Source organism: Eptatretus burgeri, chromosome 9 (genome assembly GCF_056783735.1).
Source record: "Eptatretus burgeri isolate ZD-2024b chromosome 9, Ebu_testis_v1, whole genome shotgun sequence".
In the NCBI taxonomy this organism is placed as follows: Eukaryota; Metazoa; Chordata; class Myxini; order Myxiniformes; family Myxinidae; genus Eptatretus; species Eptatretus burgeri.
In genome coordinates, this window is record NC_140969.1 from 95,836,695 (window position 1) to 95,859,983 (window position 23,289).

Sequence of the window (23,289 nt, forward strand, 5' to 3'; positions counted from 1 at the left end):
ATTTTTACACAGGCCAACTGGTAGGGACTTCACTCTGCCCGCTCACAAAAAGATTGGACCGTCTCCACATTACTGATGTTGAATCCATATGGGAATACTTTCACAAAAGCCTACTTTCTTTCATGCACTGGTTCATCCTATCCCATCTGTGACTTTTTTTTTTCCATTCCATCCTCTAGACCCTGCTAAACTGAATCCTGTGGTGAGGCAGTTGCAGTCAAGCAGCTTGTTTTCTCAACATGGAAAGCGAACCCAACTAATGGTAACTTTTGTTCATTCCTTAAGATTTGAAACGGGTGTCTGTCCATCCTGGGGTATCTATGTTAAAGACTCTCCACCATTAGCTCGTGAAAATTCTCTTGAAAGTGGCACTCACGAGTTTGTGTTTCCGCCTTGCTCTTCTACATTCAACAACGTATCGCTCACCTTCCTTTCCATCTTGTGCTGTGCTGCACATGATCTCAGACAGCATTGACAGGGCTATCTTACTTCACCCTTCTGCACATATCATGGTATTTGTTGACTTTGGTGTTCACCACAAGGAATGGCTGCTACACCCTCATGATACTGACTCCTGATATTGCTACATATCATTTTTCAATCTCTCAAAAATGTCACCCATATTGTTGCCCCTCTCACTCATATTCCTGACCGTGCTTCAGATGGAAGATACTTGACTGATCTCTTTTTGTGTTCCAACCCTGGTGACTGTGTTACTGATATCCTGCCTCCAATTGGTTACTCGGATCATTTCACTGTTTCTGTTTGTGTCCTAGCCTGGTGTTGGCTTAGTGGTGAGGGTGGCTGGCTTGGGATCTTCAGATCCTGAGTTTGAGTCCCGTTTGCGGCTGAATTAACACCAGGTAGGGTTGACTCAGCCTGTCATCCTTCTGAGGTCAGCGAAATGAGTAACAGTGTACTGGTGTTGGGGCACAGCATCAGCGGCATAGTCGTGCCCCTACAAAATGATCGCTACCCGGCAGCCAAGCTGCCATACGCAAGAAGAAGAAGAAGAAGAAGTTTGTGTATATTACTGTTCACTCTCAAATCCAGATCATCTCTCTCATCATACTGTGATTCAGTTTTGGAAGGCTGATTGGGATGGACTTCGTTCATTTCTTGCTGTTACGTGGACCTCAGCATTAAGTATTGGTCTGGATATGGCTGCCCAGGGAAATATCCCAATAGATTCTCACTGGTATGGACACTTGTATTCCCTCACATTATCTATCAAGTGAAGATTCGTTCCCATCCATGGTTCACTCTGGCTTGTGCAGTGCATCAGCAATTGCTCAATGCACCAACTTTTTTCAAGCGGTACAATGTGCAAGTCCAAATGCCTGTTCCGGTAAGCCAGTAACCTCTCTAAGAGTGTTCTTGAGGATGCTAAGCAGCAATAAGCAGATTCTGTAGCCGATTCTATTGCTACTCAGCAGCTTGGCTCTACGGTCGTTTGGCGGATTGCCAACAGTGTCCTCAACCCCAATACATCATCTATACCTCCTCTCTTTCATGGACCTGAAATTGTTACTTCACCTCTGGACAGGGTGTGATTTGTAGAATTTCCAATGGGGGGGATAGAATTCACAGACATCATGGTTTTATTTTTTTTTTTTTGTTATTTCTGACTTTTACAACTTACAAGCTATACATAACAATAGCGACATCAAGCTCAAAAGTCACATTACAATTAAAACAAGTGAAATCCTTCAATACAGCGCGTGTGGTGAATAAAATGAGTACACTAATGTTAAAATATGCAATTTATGCTTTTTCAGTTGAAAAACAATTAAAAAGCGTACTTATTATTTGAAATGTAAAAATCTTGTTATTATTGTGATAAGCACCTTTATATGTAACAGAAGGAATGAAATCGTTTGATACAGCGTGGCAGGAGGCCGCAAAAGAATGATTGTAAGTAAATTTCAACTACGAATGCATGACGAAGCACTTGTTTATGGCTAGTATTAAAGAGAATGATGGCATAAGAAGAACTTAGCTTTCTGCGTTCGGCATGAAATGCCATGGCGGACGGAAATGACGTCTTTCATTCGTTCGTACATGAGGGGAGCGTTTCTTCGTTTTTTTTTTTCCGTCAAGCAATAAATTAAATGGTTTTCACATATATAACACATTAGTTTCACAAATTTCCATTGAAATACTCGGGTATTTCCGTCAATTGTCACCATTTCCGTCGAGGTTATGCACTGCATCTACCGGATGGCCGTCATTGGCTGTCTTGAGGCATGTGGGGGTGGGGGGGGGGGGACACCGGACCCACCGGAGACGTGGGAGATGACGCCGGGGACATTTCAAACTCGGTGCAATTGTATACAGCGCACGCGCTGTAAAAATAGCCCCATGGAGGTATGACTCTTATTTCCCCAACAGGCAGGGTGAAAATGAGGGATTAGGGTAAGGCGGCCATGGCCCCCTTCCCGAAGTGGTAGTCATGGGGAGCATAATTTAAGTTAATGGTATGTTCTTTATGTTTCATGAAGAGTTTGGTTTGCATCTGCCTGTCGGTTTCTAATATTTTAAAATAAATTTCCTGAATTTGAGGTGAAACCCCTCTTTCTTATAGGGGGCAGATCGGGAGGGTGAGCACAATCCCATGAGATCTTCCTGTTCTGACGCATCATACCAAATTTGCTCCATATCATTTGGGTGGTTTGTGAGATGTTTTCGGAAAATATTAACAGACGGACGTATTGACTGATACCTGGACCCACTCTTCGAGCTTATTTCGAAGAAATAACGTAAATATATCGCGAATACATTTCTCGCACTGGAAAAAAAATAAAGTAATCTATATTATAAAGCAGGAGTGTGTCTATCCATCTGTCCATCCCCAAACTACTCCCTCAGTTTGGGGGCTAGCCTCACCAAACCTTCTGTGGAATGTTTTGTGGTCCCAGCTGGTGTCCAAAGGTGGGTGGGAGGGAGGTTTCATAAATTCCTCAATACAATTATGATTTTGAGTTTCGATCCATATGTTGTTGCTCCTGATCCGGATGTAACCTCCAAATGGCGTTTATCTTTGTTTACAGTATTAATTTGTGATTGGAATGAAAATATTGAGAGAGATCGAGTTTAAGTGAGAAGGAAATTATGTGAGGATTTCCATTGGTGACCTTCGTGGATTCAGCATTTGCAGTTTCGCCATTGCCATCATAGAAATATTACCCACCTAATTCTGTTGGGGTCAGCTGCAGTAATTTTTATTTATTTTGTTGCCCATTTCCTTCACGAACCGGCTTTCCATGCCCGACGCTCGACTGAAGGTGCAACAGGAATGTAGAATTTATTGGTTCATGGTTTGGCATTTGCTGTCTCCACATTGTCCGTTTGCATTTTGGCTCCCTCCCATGCGTAGCACGGGTACCTCACAAGTGAAAAAAAATATCTTTGAACTATTTAACCTCCACATTTACAGATTCAAAACTTATTATCAATTTAAATCAAAGTTTGACATGATAACAGATTTATATTTTTTTAAATGTCTAATCGAAATACAGCAATGTAATGACAATGCTGTAGCTGATTTTCATTGGTTAATTTGCTGTGCTTTGTCACATGCAGTTTTGTCAAGTGATGATAATGGTGATATTATCAAGTGATGATAGTGATTTGTAAGTGATGATAATCTTTTGATGTGGGGATAAGTTTATCCCCCACAGGGATGGCAATTTCAAGTGTGTGCCAGGGAGATTAAAAAAAAACAAAAAAACAACAGAGCCAGGGAAATCCCCCGCATCCGCACCGTCAAATTGCACCCCATCTCTGAATAAAGCTAACATGCTCGCAGATCGCTCGGCTACTAATTCTTCCATCAATGATCAGGGACATCCCCGTGATGATATGTAAAATGTGTTGTCCTGAACTGTCATCGATTCTTGATAAGCTACACAACTTGTTCCTGTTTGATTCGGTGTTTCCTTCATCCTAGAAAGTGGATTCCTGGTGTCCCTTATTTTCATGCATGCTGGTGAGCATTCCAAGGCTGAGAAGTTGTTGATTGATGAGCCATGATTCTGGTTCATCAATCAACAACTTCTCAGCCACCTGGAGGACAAGAAACTTCTCATTGACTGCCAATATGGCTTTCGCCATTCTTGCACTTCTGGTGGTTTGCTACCATTAATGACTGATTATATCAATAGGCATTGGATCTCAAGGGTGAAGTTCGATTAGTAGCTCTGGATGTCTCAAGGACCTTTGAAAAGAGTGTGACACAAGGGTCTGCTGCACAAGCTTCAGTCATATGGTGTATCTGGAGTAATGCATTCAATCATTTCAGCTCTTCTTACAAATCGCAAGATGAAGGTGGGACTTGGGGGTCCATATTCTCCTACTCGCATCAACTCTGGTGTTTCATAGGGCACTGTCCTTGGTCCCGCTTTGTTCCTTGTGAGTATCAATGATCTTCCTGAGAATGTTCTGTCTCAGCAAGCCATATATGTTGATGAGTCATCACTTTACTGCACATCTGCTGATTCACTCAACATCACTCGTACTGTACTGGTCAAAAGTGTAAGAACACCCCCATTTTTACAGTTTTTACTGAAATTTAAGCAGTTCAAGTCCAGTGAATAACCTGAAATGGTACAAAGCTAAGCAGTAAACTGCCAGAGGTTAAAAAAAACTTTAGGTTACCAAAAACTGAAAAATAATGTAAATTTCAGAGTTGTTAAAAAAAGGCCCTTTTCAGGGAACAAGTAGTGGGTGAGCAACTGCAGCTGTTCTGCAGCAATGCAAGTAAATTAAGCCTTGAAAGTTGATGCAAACAATTCCTACAGGTGTCACAACTTTTGGTGATTAGTTACAAACCCTCTTTCTGTATAAAAGTAGTGTTGGAACAGACTGTGTTGCTACACCCTCTGAAGCATTATTTGGACAATATTGCACTGCAGGAAGTAGTATATTGCTATCATCATGGTGAGAAAAAGACAACTAACAAAGGAAGACAGACAGACCATAATAACCCTTAAAAGTGTTCTTTCCTTTGGAGAAATTGCAAAGTAAGCCAAGGTGGCAGTGAGTACAGTTTCCTACACCATCAAAAGACACTGAAACTGGAGGAAACTCTGACAGGAAGAGGTCTGGCAGACCCAAAGCCACAACACAATCAGAAGACAAGTTTCTGAGACTCAACAGCTTGCGTGATAGGCAGCTCACAGGACAGCAGCTTCAAGCACAGCTGAACACTGGTCGAAGTAAGGAAGTGTCAGTTTCAACTGTGAAGAGAAGACTTCGAGCTGCAGGTTTGACAGGTCGAGTGGCAGTAAGAAAGCCATTGCTAAGATTGCAAAATAAGAAAAAGAGGCTTGCCTGGGCCATGAAGCACCACCAGAGGACTACTGAAACTAGAAAAAGGTCTTATGGACCGATGAATCAAAATTTGAAATCTTCGGTTCATCACACAGGGTTTTTGTACGCCGTCGAGGAGGCAAAAGGATAGTTCCTCAATGTGTGACACCAACTGTCGAACATGGAGGAGGAAGCATGATGATCTGGGGCTCTTTTGCTGGATCCAGAGTCAGCGACTTGCGCAGAGTGACTGGCACCCTGAACCAAAAGGGCTACCACAACATTTTGCAGCGCCATGCAATACCCTCTGGTCTATGCCTAGTTGGTCAAGGGTTCATCCTACAGCAAGATAACGACCCAAAACATACCTCTAGGCTATGTTAGAACTTCCTTAGAAGAAAAGAACAAGACGGTAGTCTTCAAATCATGGAATGGCCAGCACAGTCTCCAGACTTAAACCCCATCGAGCTGGTTTGGGATGAACTGGACAGAAGGGTGAAAGCAAAGCAACCTACAAGGGCAACACATTTGTGGGAACTTCTGCAACAGTGTTGGGAAGAACTTTCCGAACAATATTTGATTTCCATTGTAAAAAGAATGCCACGAGTATGTTCGGCTGTTATATCTGCAAAAGGTGGCTACATTGACGAGTCAAAAAATTAGATTTAATTTTGTTCAACAAAATGATTCCATGATTTCTTTTTTATCTGCAATTGTTTATTTGTTCTATGCTTTAATTTCAGAATACATTGAAACATTAAACTGATTAAATTTCAGAATAAAACTGTAAAAATGGCGGTTTTCTAAAACTTTAGACCGGTAGAGTAATTAGGTGAGTGTTTTGTTGGAGAATGATTCAGAGAACGTGTTGAAGTGGGGGCATAAGCCTGGTGTTGGCGCAGTGGTTAGGGCAGCGGCTTGGGATCCAAAAGGTCCTGAGTTCAATCCCCGTTGGGCCTCTGAATTAATACACCAGGGGGTTGACTCAGCCTGTCATCCTTCCGAGGTTCGCGAAGTGAGTACCAGTATACTGGGCCGGTGTATACCCTGGTTAAAATAGGTGTACCATATCCCTGTGTCGTAAGAGGCGACCAGGGTTGCGTCAGGAAGGGCATCCGGCGTAAAACATGTGCCAAATCACTATGCAGATCATACGGATGATCCGCTGTGGCGACCCCGAACGGGACCAGCCGAAAGAAGAAGAAGTTGAAGTGTGGGCATGACTGGATGTTAACCTTCATACAAAGAAAATGAAATTGTTGTCCATGTCCCACTCTAGAAACAGGTCTTTCCCTTTTGTGCATATTGCTTACCATCTCTGCCCATCCATACACTGTAGCTGATTCAAAGTGTAGAATGATATACAAATAGTTTTTTTTTTCTTCCTCGTGCTGTCTCGCTTTGGAATTCACTTCCTGTGACATGCTTCCCATCATCCTTCCAACATCTTTGAAGTTGAAATCCTATTTCACCACACTTTTGAAGTTGAACTGGCTTTTTAATATTTCAGTTCTTGTATTTCAAGATGGTTGCTCAACTTGGTGAGACTTGGCATTGTCACCACCTCTTTTGTGAATGATTAGGCCAGTGAGCTTTCTTACATTTATTAGAAAAGTCATGGAATCCATCATTACTTCTGTTGTCAAGTCGTTACTATTTTAAAACAATCTGATCTCTGACCATCATCTTCAATTAAGTCTTAGTCATTCAGTTCTGGACATACTACTGCTAATTTTTCACCCATGGTTGTGGGCTCTCGATCTCAAACTAGACATATCTCAAGCATTCGACACAGTCTGGCATCCATTGCTTGCCAAGCTCTCTGCCTGCGCCATTCAAAGCCACATTAATTCCTGGATTTCTGACTTCCTGCACTCACGCAGTCAACATCTTGCCATCAATGGAACGCTCTTCTCCCCTCTCTCAGTGGAGGCTGGAGTTCCCCAAGGCAGTGTTTTTGGCCCAGTGTAGTTCCTCATCTGTATAAAGGACCTATCTGATGCTCTGGAAATACCCTCTATTCCTTTTTCAGAGGGCTACACATTGTGTCATCCTGATCTAGAAATGATTAGACTTTTGACTTGAGGTGTTGAGGAATGATTAGAAGAGCAAGCAGAATTATGAAGGCAGGTTTTCACTTTGTGAGACTTTTAATACAAGAGGGAAGAGTGCACAGCAACCTATCCATGATGTAAATGGTGTTTTTGCAGGTCGGTATGATAATGCTCTGAATTCCCCCCCTCCCCCTCCCCCCAATACAGAAGCCCGTGATTGGAAATGACTGCATTTTGAGTCTAAAAGTGGACAAGTGATGAGGCCTGGGGTCTTTTGGTCTGAGGAAGTCCATTTGGTTTAGCGAATGAAACATCGCCTGAGACTAGGACTGCTTTTGCTTGTTACCAAATTGGCAGGTTAGGTGTTCAGTTTCTTTCATTGGCTGCACCTTAACGGTGTGTGCATTTGCAGTACCTGGTATTTTTTTTTTTTCGGAAGAGAGAAAAACCCTTTAATTAAATTAACAATTGCATCATTTCACCAAAAATTATAACCATATTCAGCATTTCAGCATTTGATGAACATATCTCGGGCATTCGACACAGTCTGGCATCCTTTGTTTCTAGGAACCTTTACTAAAATTGTGACCGTACTCAGCATTTGATATTTAACTGTTTGGAAGTTATTGAATTTGATTATTTGTATGAATTTGATTAATTGTATGAATTTGTTATTTGTATGCGCCTGGTGTGGCTTAGTGGTTGAGGTGGTGGCTTGGGATCCTTGGGGTCCTGAGTTCGAGCCTCGCTGTCCACCTAGTTAGCATCAGGGGGGTTGACTCAGCTTGTCATCCTTCCAAAGGTCGGCAAAATGAGCACCAGTATACTGGTAATTATCCCTGCAGGGTCGAAGGCGACTAAAGGGTTGCCGTCAGGAAGGGCTTCCGGCCGTAAAAACATTGCCACTCAAAGGGGTACCATGATTGGAGCCCGCAAAAAGCTGACCCCTGCTCAGGGATAAAGGCTTTCAAATGGTGTGATAATATGAATTTGTTATTTGTATGAATTTGATTAATAATACAAATGTGAATTTTTATTTGCACAATACTATATTTTGGGCTGATAGCCATTTAACCGTTGTGCTAGCTTAAGTTTGATTTTTACCAAAGGAAGAGTGAAGTATGAGGATTTGTTCTGGTCAATTTTGAACCATCGATGTATTTGTTTGTGGATGTGAGAGTGAATCTCAAATACTTGGCTCGAGTGCACATTTCTGCTTCCTGCTGTTTTCATTTGCTTTCTCCGCTTTCCAATTTTCCTGCAGTTCCAGCTGAAACCAAAATACATCGGCTTAGTCTTCCTCACGCTGAGCGCCACGTACGCCATCGGCTCTCCTATCATCGGCTACTTGTGTGATCTCAAACCTGTAATAATCGCAAGAATTAAAAATGTGTTTTTTTATCATTTTTATTCCTTTTACCTTTTGGTAGTAGTTTTTGAAAAAGAAGCAACATTTGAATGAGAATAATGTGCTGGTAAAGTCTGTTTTCAATATATATTTTTTTTAGTCCTGATTTGCATGTTTCTGTAGACAGAACAAGCAAGTAGGTACATTGCAGGAATATTTATTGATTTATTTTGTATTGACTTGCTTTGAATAATATGTGCTTTCTTTTCAACACAGTCTCTCAACAACCTCTCACTGAGCATCCACATTCTTCATGGCTTCCTTCTCAAGGGTTTGCATTTGAATTGGCATTTGCTACTTATTAATATTATGTACAGTGCCTTCAGAAAGTATTCACACCTCTTGAACTTTTCACATTTTGCTGTGTTACAGCCTGAATTTAAAATGGATTAAAGTAAAAAAAAAAATATATATATATATATATATATATATATATATATATATATATATATATATATATATATATATATATATTTTGTTACCGATCTACACAAAATACCCCATAATGCCGAAGTGAATACATTGTTTTAGAATTTTTTTACAAATTCATTGAAAATGAAATACAGGTATCCCCCACCTGACGAAGGCTCGCTACAACAAATGGTTTCATTTAGGAATATTGAACGCATAACGAAGGTCTTCATGCACTACAATGAAGGAACCATAACAGTGTCATGGTGATTGTGCAATGTCACTTGCGTGGTGATGATAAGTACAACACGTTTTTCCACCGAATAACTTTTCAATGGGGTTTTTTTTTTTTAACTTTGCAGAAGTCGTGCGAATAATTAACTTTTCAGAATGAAAGATTTTAAAATAAATATCTCCACCTTGTGCTTGCTTCGTCTTCGCCTTTTCCATGCTTGAAATTTTAAGACTTATGCCAGCGTATGACTCACACGTTCCGCATAACGCTGGCCATAAGTTGTAGGCACGTTACGCGATCGTTGACACACGTTACTTGTAAGTTACTCATAAGTCGAAACACGTCGAGGTAATGTTTAGCGTACCCGAAACTTATTTCTAACCTATGAGTAACGTGTTGTACTCACGTTACGCGATCGGTGACATACGACGACACACGTTACTTGTAAGGTGCTCATAAGTCGAAACACATCAAGGTAATGGTTAGCGTCAGTGTTCCAGACTTCCTGGTTTTATTTATTTTTTCTTCCTTCCTTCAGTATGATGGTGATTTTGACACTTCGATTTCTAGTGCGGTTATAATATAATAGGCTGCTGCTCAACGATTTAAATCATAACCGCACTGTACACTGAACACCGTCATACCGAAGAAAAAAAAAACAGGGAGTCTGGAACACTGACGCTAACCATTACCTTGACGTGTTTCGACTTATGAGCACCTTACAAGTAACGTGTGTCGATGTGTGTCAACGATTGCATATTGTGCGTACAACTTATTCCCATCGCATGCAGAGCGTGTGTCATACGGCAAGTACGTCGTAAAATTTTCAACATGTTTAAAATTACAAGACGTACTCCACTTACTACGACGTATGATAGCGTACTTTAGCGTTCTATTCACGCATACCAAACTTACCCATACCGTATTCGACGTGCGCCAGCGTTTTAGACGCATTTTTCAGAGGTCGGCATACGCTGGCAAGATCGCCAAGGTGTGACTGCGATGTTGACACTTCCATTTCTGCAGCGGTTATGATTTGAATCGTTGTGCAGCAGCCTTTTAATGGGCTACGCCACATCATCATCGGTGATGCGTGCAGCGTGCTATGCCTAAGTTAGTCTATCGTTGGGCATAGGTTGTGAAGGCCGACAACAGGTTCAGCATTCGTTGGTATAAGTTATCTATAACACAACGAAACGTTCTCTGTCCGTTACTAATACGTTATGCATAAGACCAAGTCGTTATGAATACGTCCGAATCTTTAAAAAAAAAAGTTCAATGTAAGCCAGCGTTTTACATACATTTTAATATGTTGCCATTGCTGGCTAAAACGTCAAGGTGTGACTGGGCCTTAAGCAACCATGAACGACAATTGACCTCGTCAACTCTAAGCGGGTTATCCGTCAGACTCCGTTTACCTGAGGAGGTGACTGAATTAACTGAGGTTCGTGCCCTCAGCACACACCTGGGTTACTGCCGAACGATACAGTGAGTGTATGCTGGCTAATGAGTAGAGCCAATTGGTGGGATACAACTTGTCTAATTATGCTTGTACACTGTCAGACCAATGAAGGAAAGGGACAACCGAGACAGATTTGAAATAACAACCAATAATTATTTATTTACACACACACACACACACACACACACACACACACACACACACACACACACACACACACACACACACAATCATTTAAAAGCAAGTACTTACAGGCAAAAGGCACAGAAGAGCAGTTTTAACCCAAACGTGTATTCTTATACAATCTTATTTACACAAAAGACATATGGCCATCATTCAATCCGGGGAGAAGAAGAAGACGCGAAGAACTGAGAAGAAAAGAAAAGTATGGAGTGAGTGGTCGACTCCTTCCCTCACCTCTCACAGCCAAACAAGTGTTGTGCTGGTCCAAATATACTGGGGGGGGAAGGGGAAAGGATGGGGAAGATGGACAGTGGAGTAGCGATGGGATGTGCAGCTGTTTCTGAGGCATCCAGAACATGTAGGCAAGTCCTCTCTGGCATCCCATATATGCCAACGGCAAGCAGCTCACACACAAGCCACGCTGCACCCTGGGCTTTCTACACTGCTCTCCTCCACACCATGAGCTCCCTCCCTCTCTCCACACGCTCTGCATACCCCTCTGCCGCATGCTAGACAAGCTTTTAGGCATTTCTTCCTGTATACACCCTGGGCTTCTTCTTCCTCACAGGATATCGCCTTCTCTGTCTTGTCTCATGCAAGCCTATTTATCATTGGTGCACATCCGATGTGGGCATGTCTACGACACAGTTTATGGAAAATGCTACTGTTCCTGAGGAAACTTTCAACACAGCCCCTCACCCCTCTCCTCGTGCGCGAAAGATACGGCCAGGTGCCCTCGAGCCCCTCCCTGAGAGTAAAATGTCCTTTGCACAGTACACAACTGTGTCATGCATGCGAGATGTGCCGCACTTTATTATGTATGGGAAAAGCATTGCACACTTCTTGCCATGGACATGCATGTGAGAAGGGAGAAAGTCCGATGTGGTGAAGGTAATCCAATCAGCTCGAAGGATTAATGACTACAGACGGTCCGAATGTGCCAAACGCAACAATGCGTGGATGGAGTGGCCAACGGAGAGGGATACAGAGGGACAACCGACTAGCTGTGGGTTGAAGGTAACACCAATAGTGTGAAGGAGGGATTGTTGAATTAAGGTTTGGTGAAGGAGATTATTGGTGGATTGAGAAAGGCAGAGGGGGAAGGACATCACATCAGGAAACAAACTAACCTCAACACATCCCACCCCCCTCCCAAACCATTTGACATGGAGCAAAGTTCTACCAACACGTAAATTATTGAAATAACCTATCCTCGAGTTTCCCTCGTGTCCATGTATGCTATCCCTCTGGGGTACATTTCCAAAACCGTAGCATTATTGTAATACCATATATGCAACTAAAACCATCGTTTCCCAAGCATACGGCTTCGCTTTTAGACCAACACATTACGGTTTGGAATCTAATTGTAATTTTCCCAAAGGAAGTAATGGAAAATGAGTTCCTGCATAATGAAGATTCGCATAACGAGTGGTCATAAAGGCAAGTAACCCTTTGTTAAGTGGGGGATACCTGAACAGAAATATCTAATTTGCATAAGCATTTTTGTGTCCACGTCGGTTAAGACTGACCTGGACGGATAGCCAAACAGTTATACCTTGGGGATAAACATGTGATCCTTGGAGATTATAGCACGCGTGGGACCGGACCATGGAAGCACGAGGGTTTATACTCGAACCCACGACAGACAGACAGACGCAAGAAATCATGATAAATAAGAGTTTATGACATAAATCGGACATTTATAATGGAAAAAAATCAAAACGGAATAATGATGAAACGTGAGGTGGACTAAACCTAATTTCCGATTCGAGGCGCATCCATACAGACAAGGGGACACAATAAATAAAAGAATAATCCGTTCTTTTATCCCGGCACTGAGCTGTGTGCCCAGAGATGGTCTTTGAGAACATGACGATCGAACCGCGTCATCCTGCGCGGGAAGCTCGCAAAGTGGCGCCAAGCCACTCTCTCGGGAAGTGCACACAAGGTAGTTCGGGCGGTGTTCAAAGCCAGGGCTCGGAAACCGCCGTGCAGCTTCTTTTCACGATCCGATGCCATTGATCCCTTCTCTGAAAAATGGCGCCACCTTCTTCCCTGATGGCACAACACGAGGCTCCAATGTGCGGTGTCACACGACCCAGCCAAACAGTCAAGGGCGAGCGTCTTGCTCCATCACGCGAGCAAATTTGACTCGGCACGAACATGAGAATCGTGCAGCCTTCTTTACCGTGTCCAAGCGAAGCCAGAAAAACAAGACCTCTGTCTCCAAACGCGTACCTCACAGAACCTCCCTTCACGCTTCTGTTTGTCTGTCTGACCCCCGATCCTGACTCGATCCTCGTCTCTTCTCTCTCACGTCACGCCCCATCCATCACCCCCCCCCCAGGGGCTTGGTCTCGCTAGTTGCCATTCCTGGAGGTGGGGTTTTCGCCTGCTCGGAAATGGCTGGCTCGGTTGTTCTCAGGGTTTTATTCCTTTTTATCACCGGTCTTGCAAATGCAAAAACATAGGAAAAGGTCACAATGTGCAATCACATACTGGGAGAAAATATCCTTAAATCTTACCTAATTAACTCCGCACCACTTCCCGTGCGGTGGCATGCAACAACTTAAGCTGACAGTTTCCCTACTTAAGTTACATCAAGATGTCTTCTGCTTGTCCGTGGGCCATACTACTCCATACAATCCTACCTTTGCTATGAAATTCCTCAATATACCCCAGAGACACAACAGTGTTCAGCCCCCTGAGTCAATACTTAGTAGAAGTGCCTTTGGCAGCAATTATAGCTTTTAGTCTTCTTAGATATGTCTGTATCAGCTTTGCACATCTCGATTTGGGGATTTTCTCCCATTCTTGCATATTTACTCAAGCTCTGTCAAGTTGGATGGGGAGCGTCGGTGAACCGCAATCCTTAGGTCTTTCCACAGATTCTCAATGGGATTCAAGTCTGGGCTTTGGCTGGGCCACTCAAGGACTTTCACGTTCTTGTTCTAAAGCCATTCCAGTGTTGCTTTGGCTGTGTGCTTGGGGTCATTGTCATGTTGGACCGTAAATCTTTGCCGCAGTTTGAGACCTTTTGCACTCTGAAGCAGGTTCTCCTCAATAATTTGCTTGTATTTGACTCCATTGTTCCCTATATTCTTTCATGTCTCCCAGTCCCTGCCACTGAAAAGCATCCCCATAGCTGGTGCTTCCACCACCATGCTTCATGGTAGGGATGGTGGTAAATGGGTGATTATTTGTGCTCGGTTTCTGGCAGGTGTATCGCTTTGTATTCAGGCCAAAGAGTTGAATTTTTGTCTCATCAGATCATAGAATCTTTTGCGTCGTGCATTGTCTTTCACGTGCCTTTTTCTTAGGAGTGACTTCCGTCTGGCCACTCTCCCGTAAAGCCTAGATTTGTGAAATGCTGCAGAGACTGTTGTCCTTCCAGCAGGTTCTCCCATCTCAGCCAAGGAACTCTGTCGTTCTATCAGTGGTTCTTGACCAAGGTCATCCTTGCCGGTTGGTCAGACGGCCAGCTCGAGGAAGAGTCTGGATAGTTCTATATTATTTCCCTTTCCTTATGATGGAGCTCACTGTACTCTTGGGAAATTTGAACACTCTTGAAATTGTTTTATACCCTTCCCCAGATCTATGCCTCCTCACAATTCTATCTCGGAGTTCTACAGACAGTTCCTTGGACTTCATGGGAGTTTCTACTCTGATATGCAGTCAACTGTGGGACATGCTATAGAAAGGCGGTTTTCTTTCTAAATCGTGTCCAAGCAATTGAATAAGTTGTAGAGATGCCTCAAGGATGATCAAAGGAAGTTGGATACACCTGAGCTCAATTTGGAGTGTCATAGCAAAGGGGTTGAATACTGTCGTGTCCAGGGGTTTAGCCCCTCCCTGGATGGATGGCTAAACAGTTCTTTCTTTGAGGCTTACAGTTAACCCTTTTTGGAGATTAATGGCGCATGCGGGAAAGAAGTGTTCGGCGCTTCACCAGGACGGTAGTACAGCACAGCGGTTTTTACTCTCGAACCCACAACAGCTACACGAACACAAGGAAATTAAATAAATAATGATTTATTCAACAGAAAAATCAACAATTATAATGAAAATGAATCAAACGTGAGGTAACCTAAATCTACAGCCTAAATTCCTATTTGAGGTGCCCCCACACTCAGACACACACATAGACAAGGGGTCCTATAAAATAAAGAAATCCCTTTTCGTTCCTTCACTTAGCTGAGTCCAGGCAATCTTTTAGGACTTGATGATGTAACCACGCCCCAAAAATAGCGCCGAGCAATTCATGAGGCAATATTCAATGTCAGAGCTCTTGAACCACGGTGTAGCTTCTTCATCAGCCACGCTCTCTGATCCCGCTCTCTGCAGAATGGTGCCGCTCCCTTCGGTGATATACACGAGGCTTTGGGGTCCGTGTCTCGTGACCAACCAAGAGTCAATAGCCAACGTCTTGCTCAGCACGCGGTCAATTTGCCCCAGTAAGAATATGAGAATCACGCAGCTATTTTGTCGTGCCGAGAGGAGAGCAAAGCGAGATCCTCCGTCCCAGTCACGTTCCTCTCACGACTACAACAGCAACCTCACTCTTCTTCATGCGTCGAAGGAAAGCCAGCCGTAATGACCTGCTCTTTCGACCGCCGATCTTGCCTCTCCATTCTCTTGCCGAGACGCGGTCTGCTTTTCTTTGATCACCTCTCTCACACCAAACTCCACTTGTGCGTTCGCTTCTCACTACTAGCTGCTTCCCCATCCTCTCACTCACTTGACCTCTTACGTGCCCTTCTTCTTCATGCGTCTCACGTCACACCCATCAATCATCAGCCTCGGGGGCATGACTTCACCCGCCGTCCCCCTTGGAGGCGGGGCTTCTTGCCTACTTTGTCATGCAGCTCAGTTGTAATGGCCGTTGCCGTTACAAAAACGTAATTCTATCATTGCTGGTTTGGAATACAAAAACATAGGGAATTAGAAGAGCACTCGGTAGAGTGCATACCTCCGCTACGTAATGCCTGATCCACGAGAACATATCGGGCTCAATACATTTTTGAAATATCATGCGATATAGAACAACTGTATATCGTTTTTGGCCCGATCTCTCAATGGTGAAGAATCACTTTAAAATTAAATAATTGTCGTGTCCAGATCCAGATTCGGATCTTCACCAAAATCAAATCAATTCGTCGTGGTCACACACCCAACATGTCCACCAAGCTTCATCCGAATCCTTTCACAACTTTTTGAGATATCGTGCTGTATATAGTATATCGTGCTGTATATAGTATATCGTGCTGTATATAGTATATCGTGCTGTATATAGTATATCGTGCTATATATATATATATATATGTATATATATATATATGTGTGTGTGTGTGTTTTTGGCCCTATCTCTCAATGGTGAAAAAATCACGAAAAATTCTAGTATCTGGATCTTCACCAAAATCTAATCAGTTCGTCCTTGTCATACACCCAACCTGTCCACAAAATTTCGTCTTTATCCGTCTACAACTTTTTGAGATATCCTGTGCACAAACAAACAGAAAGGAGTGACATCATAACCTCCTTCACCTTCAGTGATGGAGGTAAAAATCACAGGGGGGCGATTTACATACTGGGGGAAATTATTCTTGATCCCTATCTAATTAACTCCGCACCACCCCCCCGTGTGATGACAAGTAACATGTAAGCTCACAGTTTCCCTACTTAGTTTACATCGAGATGTCTCCTACACATCCACGGGCCAAGCAACTCCATACAATCCTATCTCTCCTATGAAATCCCTTAATTTATCCCACAAACATAATACTTATCGACTCAAGACATTTCAGATTTTCATTTTATTTAATTTGTAAAAATTTCGAAAAAAAATATTAAAATTCCACTTTGATATTATGGGGTATTTTGTGGAGATCATTGGCAAAAAAAAATCTCAATTTAATCCATTTTAAATTTATGCTGTAACACAACAAAATGTGAAAAAAGTCAAGTTGAGGGAATCCTTTCTGGAGGCACTGTTCATTACATCCAAACTCAAAGAATGAGGAAGAGTATTCACAGGCAATCCTTAGTGATGGAATTGTCAAAGTTTCCAAATTTAGAGTGGACCGCAGTGAGTGGAGCAATGTCGGAGAAAATGAGAGAGAGCTGTAATTAGTATACAAAGACAATAACAGCGGAGTAAGTATCAAATGAAGCCGTTACTACAAGAGACTCGACTCCTTCCTTGGGAGCATTTTTTCATGCATACTTCAAATTTCGTAATCTTGTCACCCACGTCCTTTGATGAAGTAGAAATGGACATCTGTATTCAGAACTTCTTGGAACAGTTACATTCTTTACGAATGGAATACTTTGTGGTGTGGGGGAGGCAGTGCAGAAAATATGAACAGAGCATTACTCGACAAAATATTTTGTCATTTGTGGATATCGAAGATTCAATTTTATCTTTTCAATATTGCTTTTAACCTCATAAATTTTTTTTATCTTTATTTTTTACCAGTGAAACAGTTTCATACCTTGTTTGTTTAGAAACCCTCCAAGTATTTAAGTCATTGCTTCGTTTAAGGATAGATGTTCAATGGTAGATCATATCTGATCGAGCATTTTCTTGTGCCCACTATGAATTTCAGCCTTTCTGCAATTTAAAACACTTATTTTTGTTGATTCAACCCCTTTTTAAGACTATCTTTACAGTCAGGAGCTTACAGAGTCAAAACTTAATTACTCAAAACAACACTGTGTTTGTCGACGGTCAACAATGAGCCTAATATCAGTAGTGACCATGTGTTGCGTTACAGAACCTCCGTCGACCTTCGATGGTGATTGGCTCCTTGATGTCCGGCATCTGCTTTTGTATGATGGGACCTGCTCCCTTCATTTACGCACATCAGTATGTTTCTGTCTGCACTCCCCCTTAGACATTATAACGATTGCATGCATGTTTTTTCTGTGTTTGTTCTTGAACCATCAGGTTTGGTAAGAATTGGAGATTAGCTTCTTTATGGGCAGCTCATTTTCACTAATTGTGTCATTCTTGTTGTAATGAATTTACTTCAGAGGTGATCCGATTGCTTCTGCGAACTGCAGGTGACTTGCTATTGATTTTTTTTCAGATTTGCAAATGAAGGAGGCTTTTCTGCTTTTAGAATTGGACATAGTTCTATGCTTGTAACTTGGCATTCCATGGTTATTCCCCACCGTTGTAGCTGATCCACCAACTGCCATGTTTGCACAGCTTCAGTGCTCCCTGAATTTGTGCTGTGACTGTTTTTGCCGTTGACCAGCTCAGGTCGGGTGGAAAATGGCAATGACTTTGTGTGTGCGTGCTTTTCGCTTGTGACTCGCATAAGTCCTCAGGCCATTGTTTAACGAAAGAAACGTCACCTCAAACTGTCTGATCTTTCCTATTTGTTTAATAACCGATAGATATTACTTAAAACTATTTGGTGTTGCCGTACATATGGGGCATGGCCCTGAGATAGCTTAACTATGATCGGCTTCATTTGAAACCATGTGCAGAAAAAACGAAACCCCGATGTTTTTACAACTGATTCCTCTTCTCAGTCCAATGCCTGCTCGTGTGCCGAAGTGGTGTGAGAAAGGCCATGAGACTGCTTGTGTGCGTAGGTGATGTGAGAGAGGCTCTGCAGGGCGACCCGTGTGCAGAAGGCGAGAGGTTGTGCAACACGAGCAATAGGCGTGGTGAACACGGCTGGGTTTTCCATGGGGGAATCTCAGTAGGGAAGAGTAAATAAAGACAAGGTTTGGAACCCATTGGATATAGTGGATAAGAGATCGTTGACCTTTAGTGTGTACATAGAGAGATTAGTTACGTCGTGTTAAAAGGCATATGCAGTTTCTGGGATTCACTTTAATGAAATTGTTTAATTTAAACTTTTTACTGTCAAAATATGTGCAAGAATTCGTGTTTACATTATCACTGTTTAAGTCAAAAAGGTAATATCGTAGGTTAAAATTACGATGTCGCCCCTCACCCCCACCCCCCACCCAGCCTTATTCCATTACTCTATTTCTTATGTGAAAATTGATTTTATTTACGTCGTTTTGATTTGTCACACTTTTCAATAACGCATACGAGACGTAAATTGAGGTGTATGTGTGTGTGTGTGTACTATATGTGGATATATATATATGTGGATATATATATATATATATATATATATATATATATATATATATATATATATATATATATATATATATATATATATATATATATATACATACATACATACAGTGGGGAGAACAAGTATTTGATACACTGCCGATTTTGCAGGTTTTCCCACTTGCAAAGCACGTAGAGGTCTGTAATTTTTATCATAGGTACACTTCAACTGTGAAAGACGGAATCTAAAACAAAAATCCTGAAAATCAAATTGTATGATTTTTAAATAATTAATTTGCATTTTATTGCATGAAATAAGTATTTGATACATCAGAAAAACAGAACTTAATATTTGTTACAGAAACCTTTGTTTGCAATTACAGAGATCAGATGTTTCCTATAGTTCTTAACCAGGTTTGCACAGACTGCAGCAGGGATTTTGGCCCACTCCTCCATACAGATCTTCTCCAGATCCTTCAGGTTTCGGGGCTGTCGCTGGGTAACACAGACTTTCAGCTCCATCCAAAGAATTTCTATAGGGTTCAGGTCTGGAGACTGGCAAGGCAACTCCAGGACCTTGGGATGCTTCTGACGGAGCCACTCCTTAGTTGCCCTGGCTGTGTGTTTCGGGTCGTTGTCATACTGGAAGACCCAGCCACGCTCCATCTTCAATGCTCTTGTTGAGGGAAGGAGGTTGTTGGCCAAGATCTCGCAATACATGGCCCCATCCATCCTCCCCTCAATACGGTGCAGTCGTCCTGTCCCCTTTGCAGAAAAGCATCCCCAAAGAATGATGTTTCCACCTCCACGCTTCACGGTTGGGATGGTGTTCTTGGGTTTGTACTCATCCTTCTTCTTCCTCCAAACACGGCGAGTGGAGTTTAAACCAAAAAGCTCTATTTTGGTCTCATCAGCCCACATGACCTTCTCCCATTCCTTCTCTGGATCATCCAGATGGTCATTGGCAAACTTCAGACGGGCCTGGACATGCGCTGGCTTGAGCAGAGGGACCTTGCGTGCGCTGCAGGATTTTAATCCATGATGGCGTAGTGTGTTACTTATGGTTTTCTTTGATACTGTGGTCCCAGCTCTCTTCAGGTCATTGACCAGGTCCTGCCGTGTAGTTCTGGGCTGATCCCTCACCTTTATCATGATCATTGATGCTCCACGAGGTGAGATCTTGCATGGAGCCCCAGACCGAGGGAGATTGACTGTTATCTTGAACTTATTCCATTTTCTAATAATTGCGCCAACAGTTGTTGCCTTCTCACCAAGCTGCTTGCATATTGTACTGTAGCCCATCCCAGCCTTGTGCAAGTCTACAATTTTGTCCCTGATGTTCTTAGACAGCCCTCTGGTCTTACCCATTGTGGAGAGGTTGGAGTCTGATTGATTGAATGTGGACAGCTGTCTGTTATGTCGATAACGAGTTCATACAGGTAATGAGTGGAGAATGGGAGGGCTTCTTAAAGACAAAACTTACAGGTCTGTGAGAGTCGGAATTCTTACTGGTTGGTCGGTGATCAAATACTTATTTCATGCAATAAAATGCAAATTAATTATTTAAAAATCATACAATGTGATTTTCAGGATTTTTGTTTTAGATTCCATCTTTCACAGTTGAAGTGTACCTATGATAAAAATTACAAACCTCTCCGTGCTTTCTAAGTGGGAAAAACTGCAAAATCGGCAGTGTATCAAATACTTTTTCTCCGCACTGTATATATATATATATATATATATATATATATATATATATATATATATATATATATATATATATATATATATATATATATATATATATATATATATATATATATATATATATATATATATATATATATATATATATATACCGGGCATAGTGGCATGCGCATGTAATCCGGCTACCCGGAGGCTTGGGTTGGAGGATCGCTTGAGGACGGGAGCTCTGCACTGGGCCGCGCTATGAGAGGGTGTAGGGCAGCCCGGAATCATGGCGAAACCCAATCCTTATCCCTGTGTTGTAAGAGGTGACCAGGGTTGCGTCAGGAAGGGCATCCGGCGTAAAACCTGTGCCAAATCAGTATGTGCATCATAACTGATGATCTGCTGTGGCGACCCCTCAGGGGAGCAGCCGAAAGAAGAAGAAGATATGTGGATATATATATATATATATTTATTTTGATATATATGTATGTATATATATATGTATATATATATATATATATATATATATATATATATACACATACACACACACACACACACATGGTCGCTACAGCCTGCTACGCTCACCTCTCCACACGTTGCAAATACTGATGTCACAGATTTGCTGTGTTGTCATGATTTACACTGATAAATAATAATACAAAGATTTGTTTTGTTTAAATATATTTGTAATATTGGTGATATTATATTTGTTTGAAATTTATTTGTAATATAAAAAGGTCTAAGTGGTCTAAATGGTCAATGGTCTAAGCCCCTCTTTTTCATTGTGCGGTCCATGAGCCACTGGCGGCCCCTGGTGGCCTACACTGCAGTCGATAATACACAAATGTGAAAACACCCCATCATAATCCGCCATAAATGCTATCAAATTGATTTGATGGGTTCAATTGAGTGTTCCAGTGCGATGCATAAAATAACGTAACTACATGGGTAGATGGCAGTATGAAAACAATTATGCCTATAGCCCAGTAAACACAACAACAACAACAACAACAACAACAACAACAACAACAACAACAACAGTATGTAGAGGCGGGGCCTTAATAGCAGTTATTTTGGTGTCTTGCAGGCTGTGTGGCGCCTCTCACACTTATGTTTTATCGGCAAAAGTTGCTTCTACTAAAAAATTGTAAAGATCACTAGTCTAAGCTGTCCAATCTGTTTGAACGGTGTAAGGGATGTAAATGGTCTATGGGGTCTTTTGGTTCTTTTGGCTCCTCGGAGACTTTTGGGTCATTGGGGACTTTTGGGTCTTTCAGCATATTGAGGGTCTTAAAGGATCTTCAACGGTTGAAGGGGTCTCAGCAGTCTAAACTGTCGTAACATACATTCCAATAGTACGTAATTAATAGGTGTATGTGTGTGAAGTCAGGGTGAAACTGATGTTCAAACAGTACCTTATTTTTTTTTTTTTTTTTTTTTTTTTTTTGTATACCTTGGTCGAGGCTCGTATGAGAGCTAACACACAACTCACAGCAAGGAGGCATGAGACAAGAGGGGTGGGAGTGGAAGGGACAAAACATTGGGGAACAGACACAGGTGAACTGTGGAAGGGAGAGGGATGGGGATGGGACGGGGAACATGACGAGGAGAAGATGGACATTACAGGGACTTTCAGGAAGGAAAGCAGGAGAATTGAAGGAAGTGGGCATGGGTGGATTATCGGGGGTAGAAAAGATCGAGGATTTGGATGGGGGAAGATAAGAGGTGGTGGTGAACAGCTGTTTTGAAAGCCTGGAGGGAAGAATGGGAAAGAATAGAGTGAGGAAGTTTATTCCAAAGGCGGGAAAAAGAGGAATGAAAGAGTGAAGATGAGCAGTGATTCGTGATTTTGGTAGTTTTACCAGAAGGGGGTTGTTGGCGGACCTTGAGCGCCCTGTGGAAATGTGGTTGGGACAAATCGCAGAGAGAGCAGGGGGGCAAGGCTGGAGAGGAGTCGGTAGAAGACAGAAAGACCACCGACCAACCTGCGGTGATTGAGTGAGAGGCCCAAAGACTCAGCTTCATTGCGGGAGATGCCAATGATCTTAAAAGCCCTGGTTTCGACAGCGTGAAGTCGAGAAAGGTGGGAGGCAGGAGCACCAGCCCAGAGGGGAGAGCAGTACTCCATCAGGCTACGGACAAAAGCTTTGTAAGTAGTCAGGAGCTCAAGAGGGCCGAGGAAGGACTTTGCACGACGGAGGATTCCCAGTCGGCGACTGGCTTTTGAGGCAAGGTTGGAAATGTGACTTTCCCAGGAAAGGTCATGGCAGATAGTGAGACCCAGAAGCTTGAAAGAAAAGACTTCTTCCAGTGGATTGTTGAGAAAGTGGATGGGGGGGTTTTGTAAACGGTCCTTTCGAAGAGACATAGTGAGAGTGTGAGATTTGTGTGGATTGAAAGACATGTTCCACGTGTTGGACCAGTTTGTGA

At 42.4% G+C, this 23,289-nt stretch overlaps 1 protein-coding gene across 3 annotated transcripts in view; it reads left to right on the plus strand.

Annotated features, from left to right (window-relative positions):
* The window catches only part of LOC147020683 (MFS-type transporter SLC18B1-like), a 73,664-nt gene that overhangs the window by 38,192 nt on the left and 12,183 nt on the right, over positions 1-23,289 (plus strand). For all 3 annotated transcript variants that reach the window (XM_085896223.1, XM_085896224.1, XM_085896222.1), the window contains 2 exons: positions 8,629-8,730; positions 17,837-17,928. In XM_085896223.1, the coding sequence (XP_085752349.1) occupies positions 8,629-8,730; positions 17,837-17,928 (194 nt within the window). The remainder of the gene's footprint in view (positions 1-8,628; positions 8,731-17,836; positions 17,929-23,289) is intronic.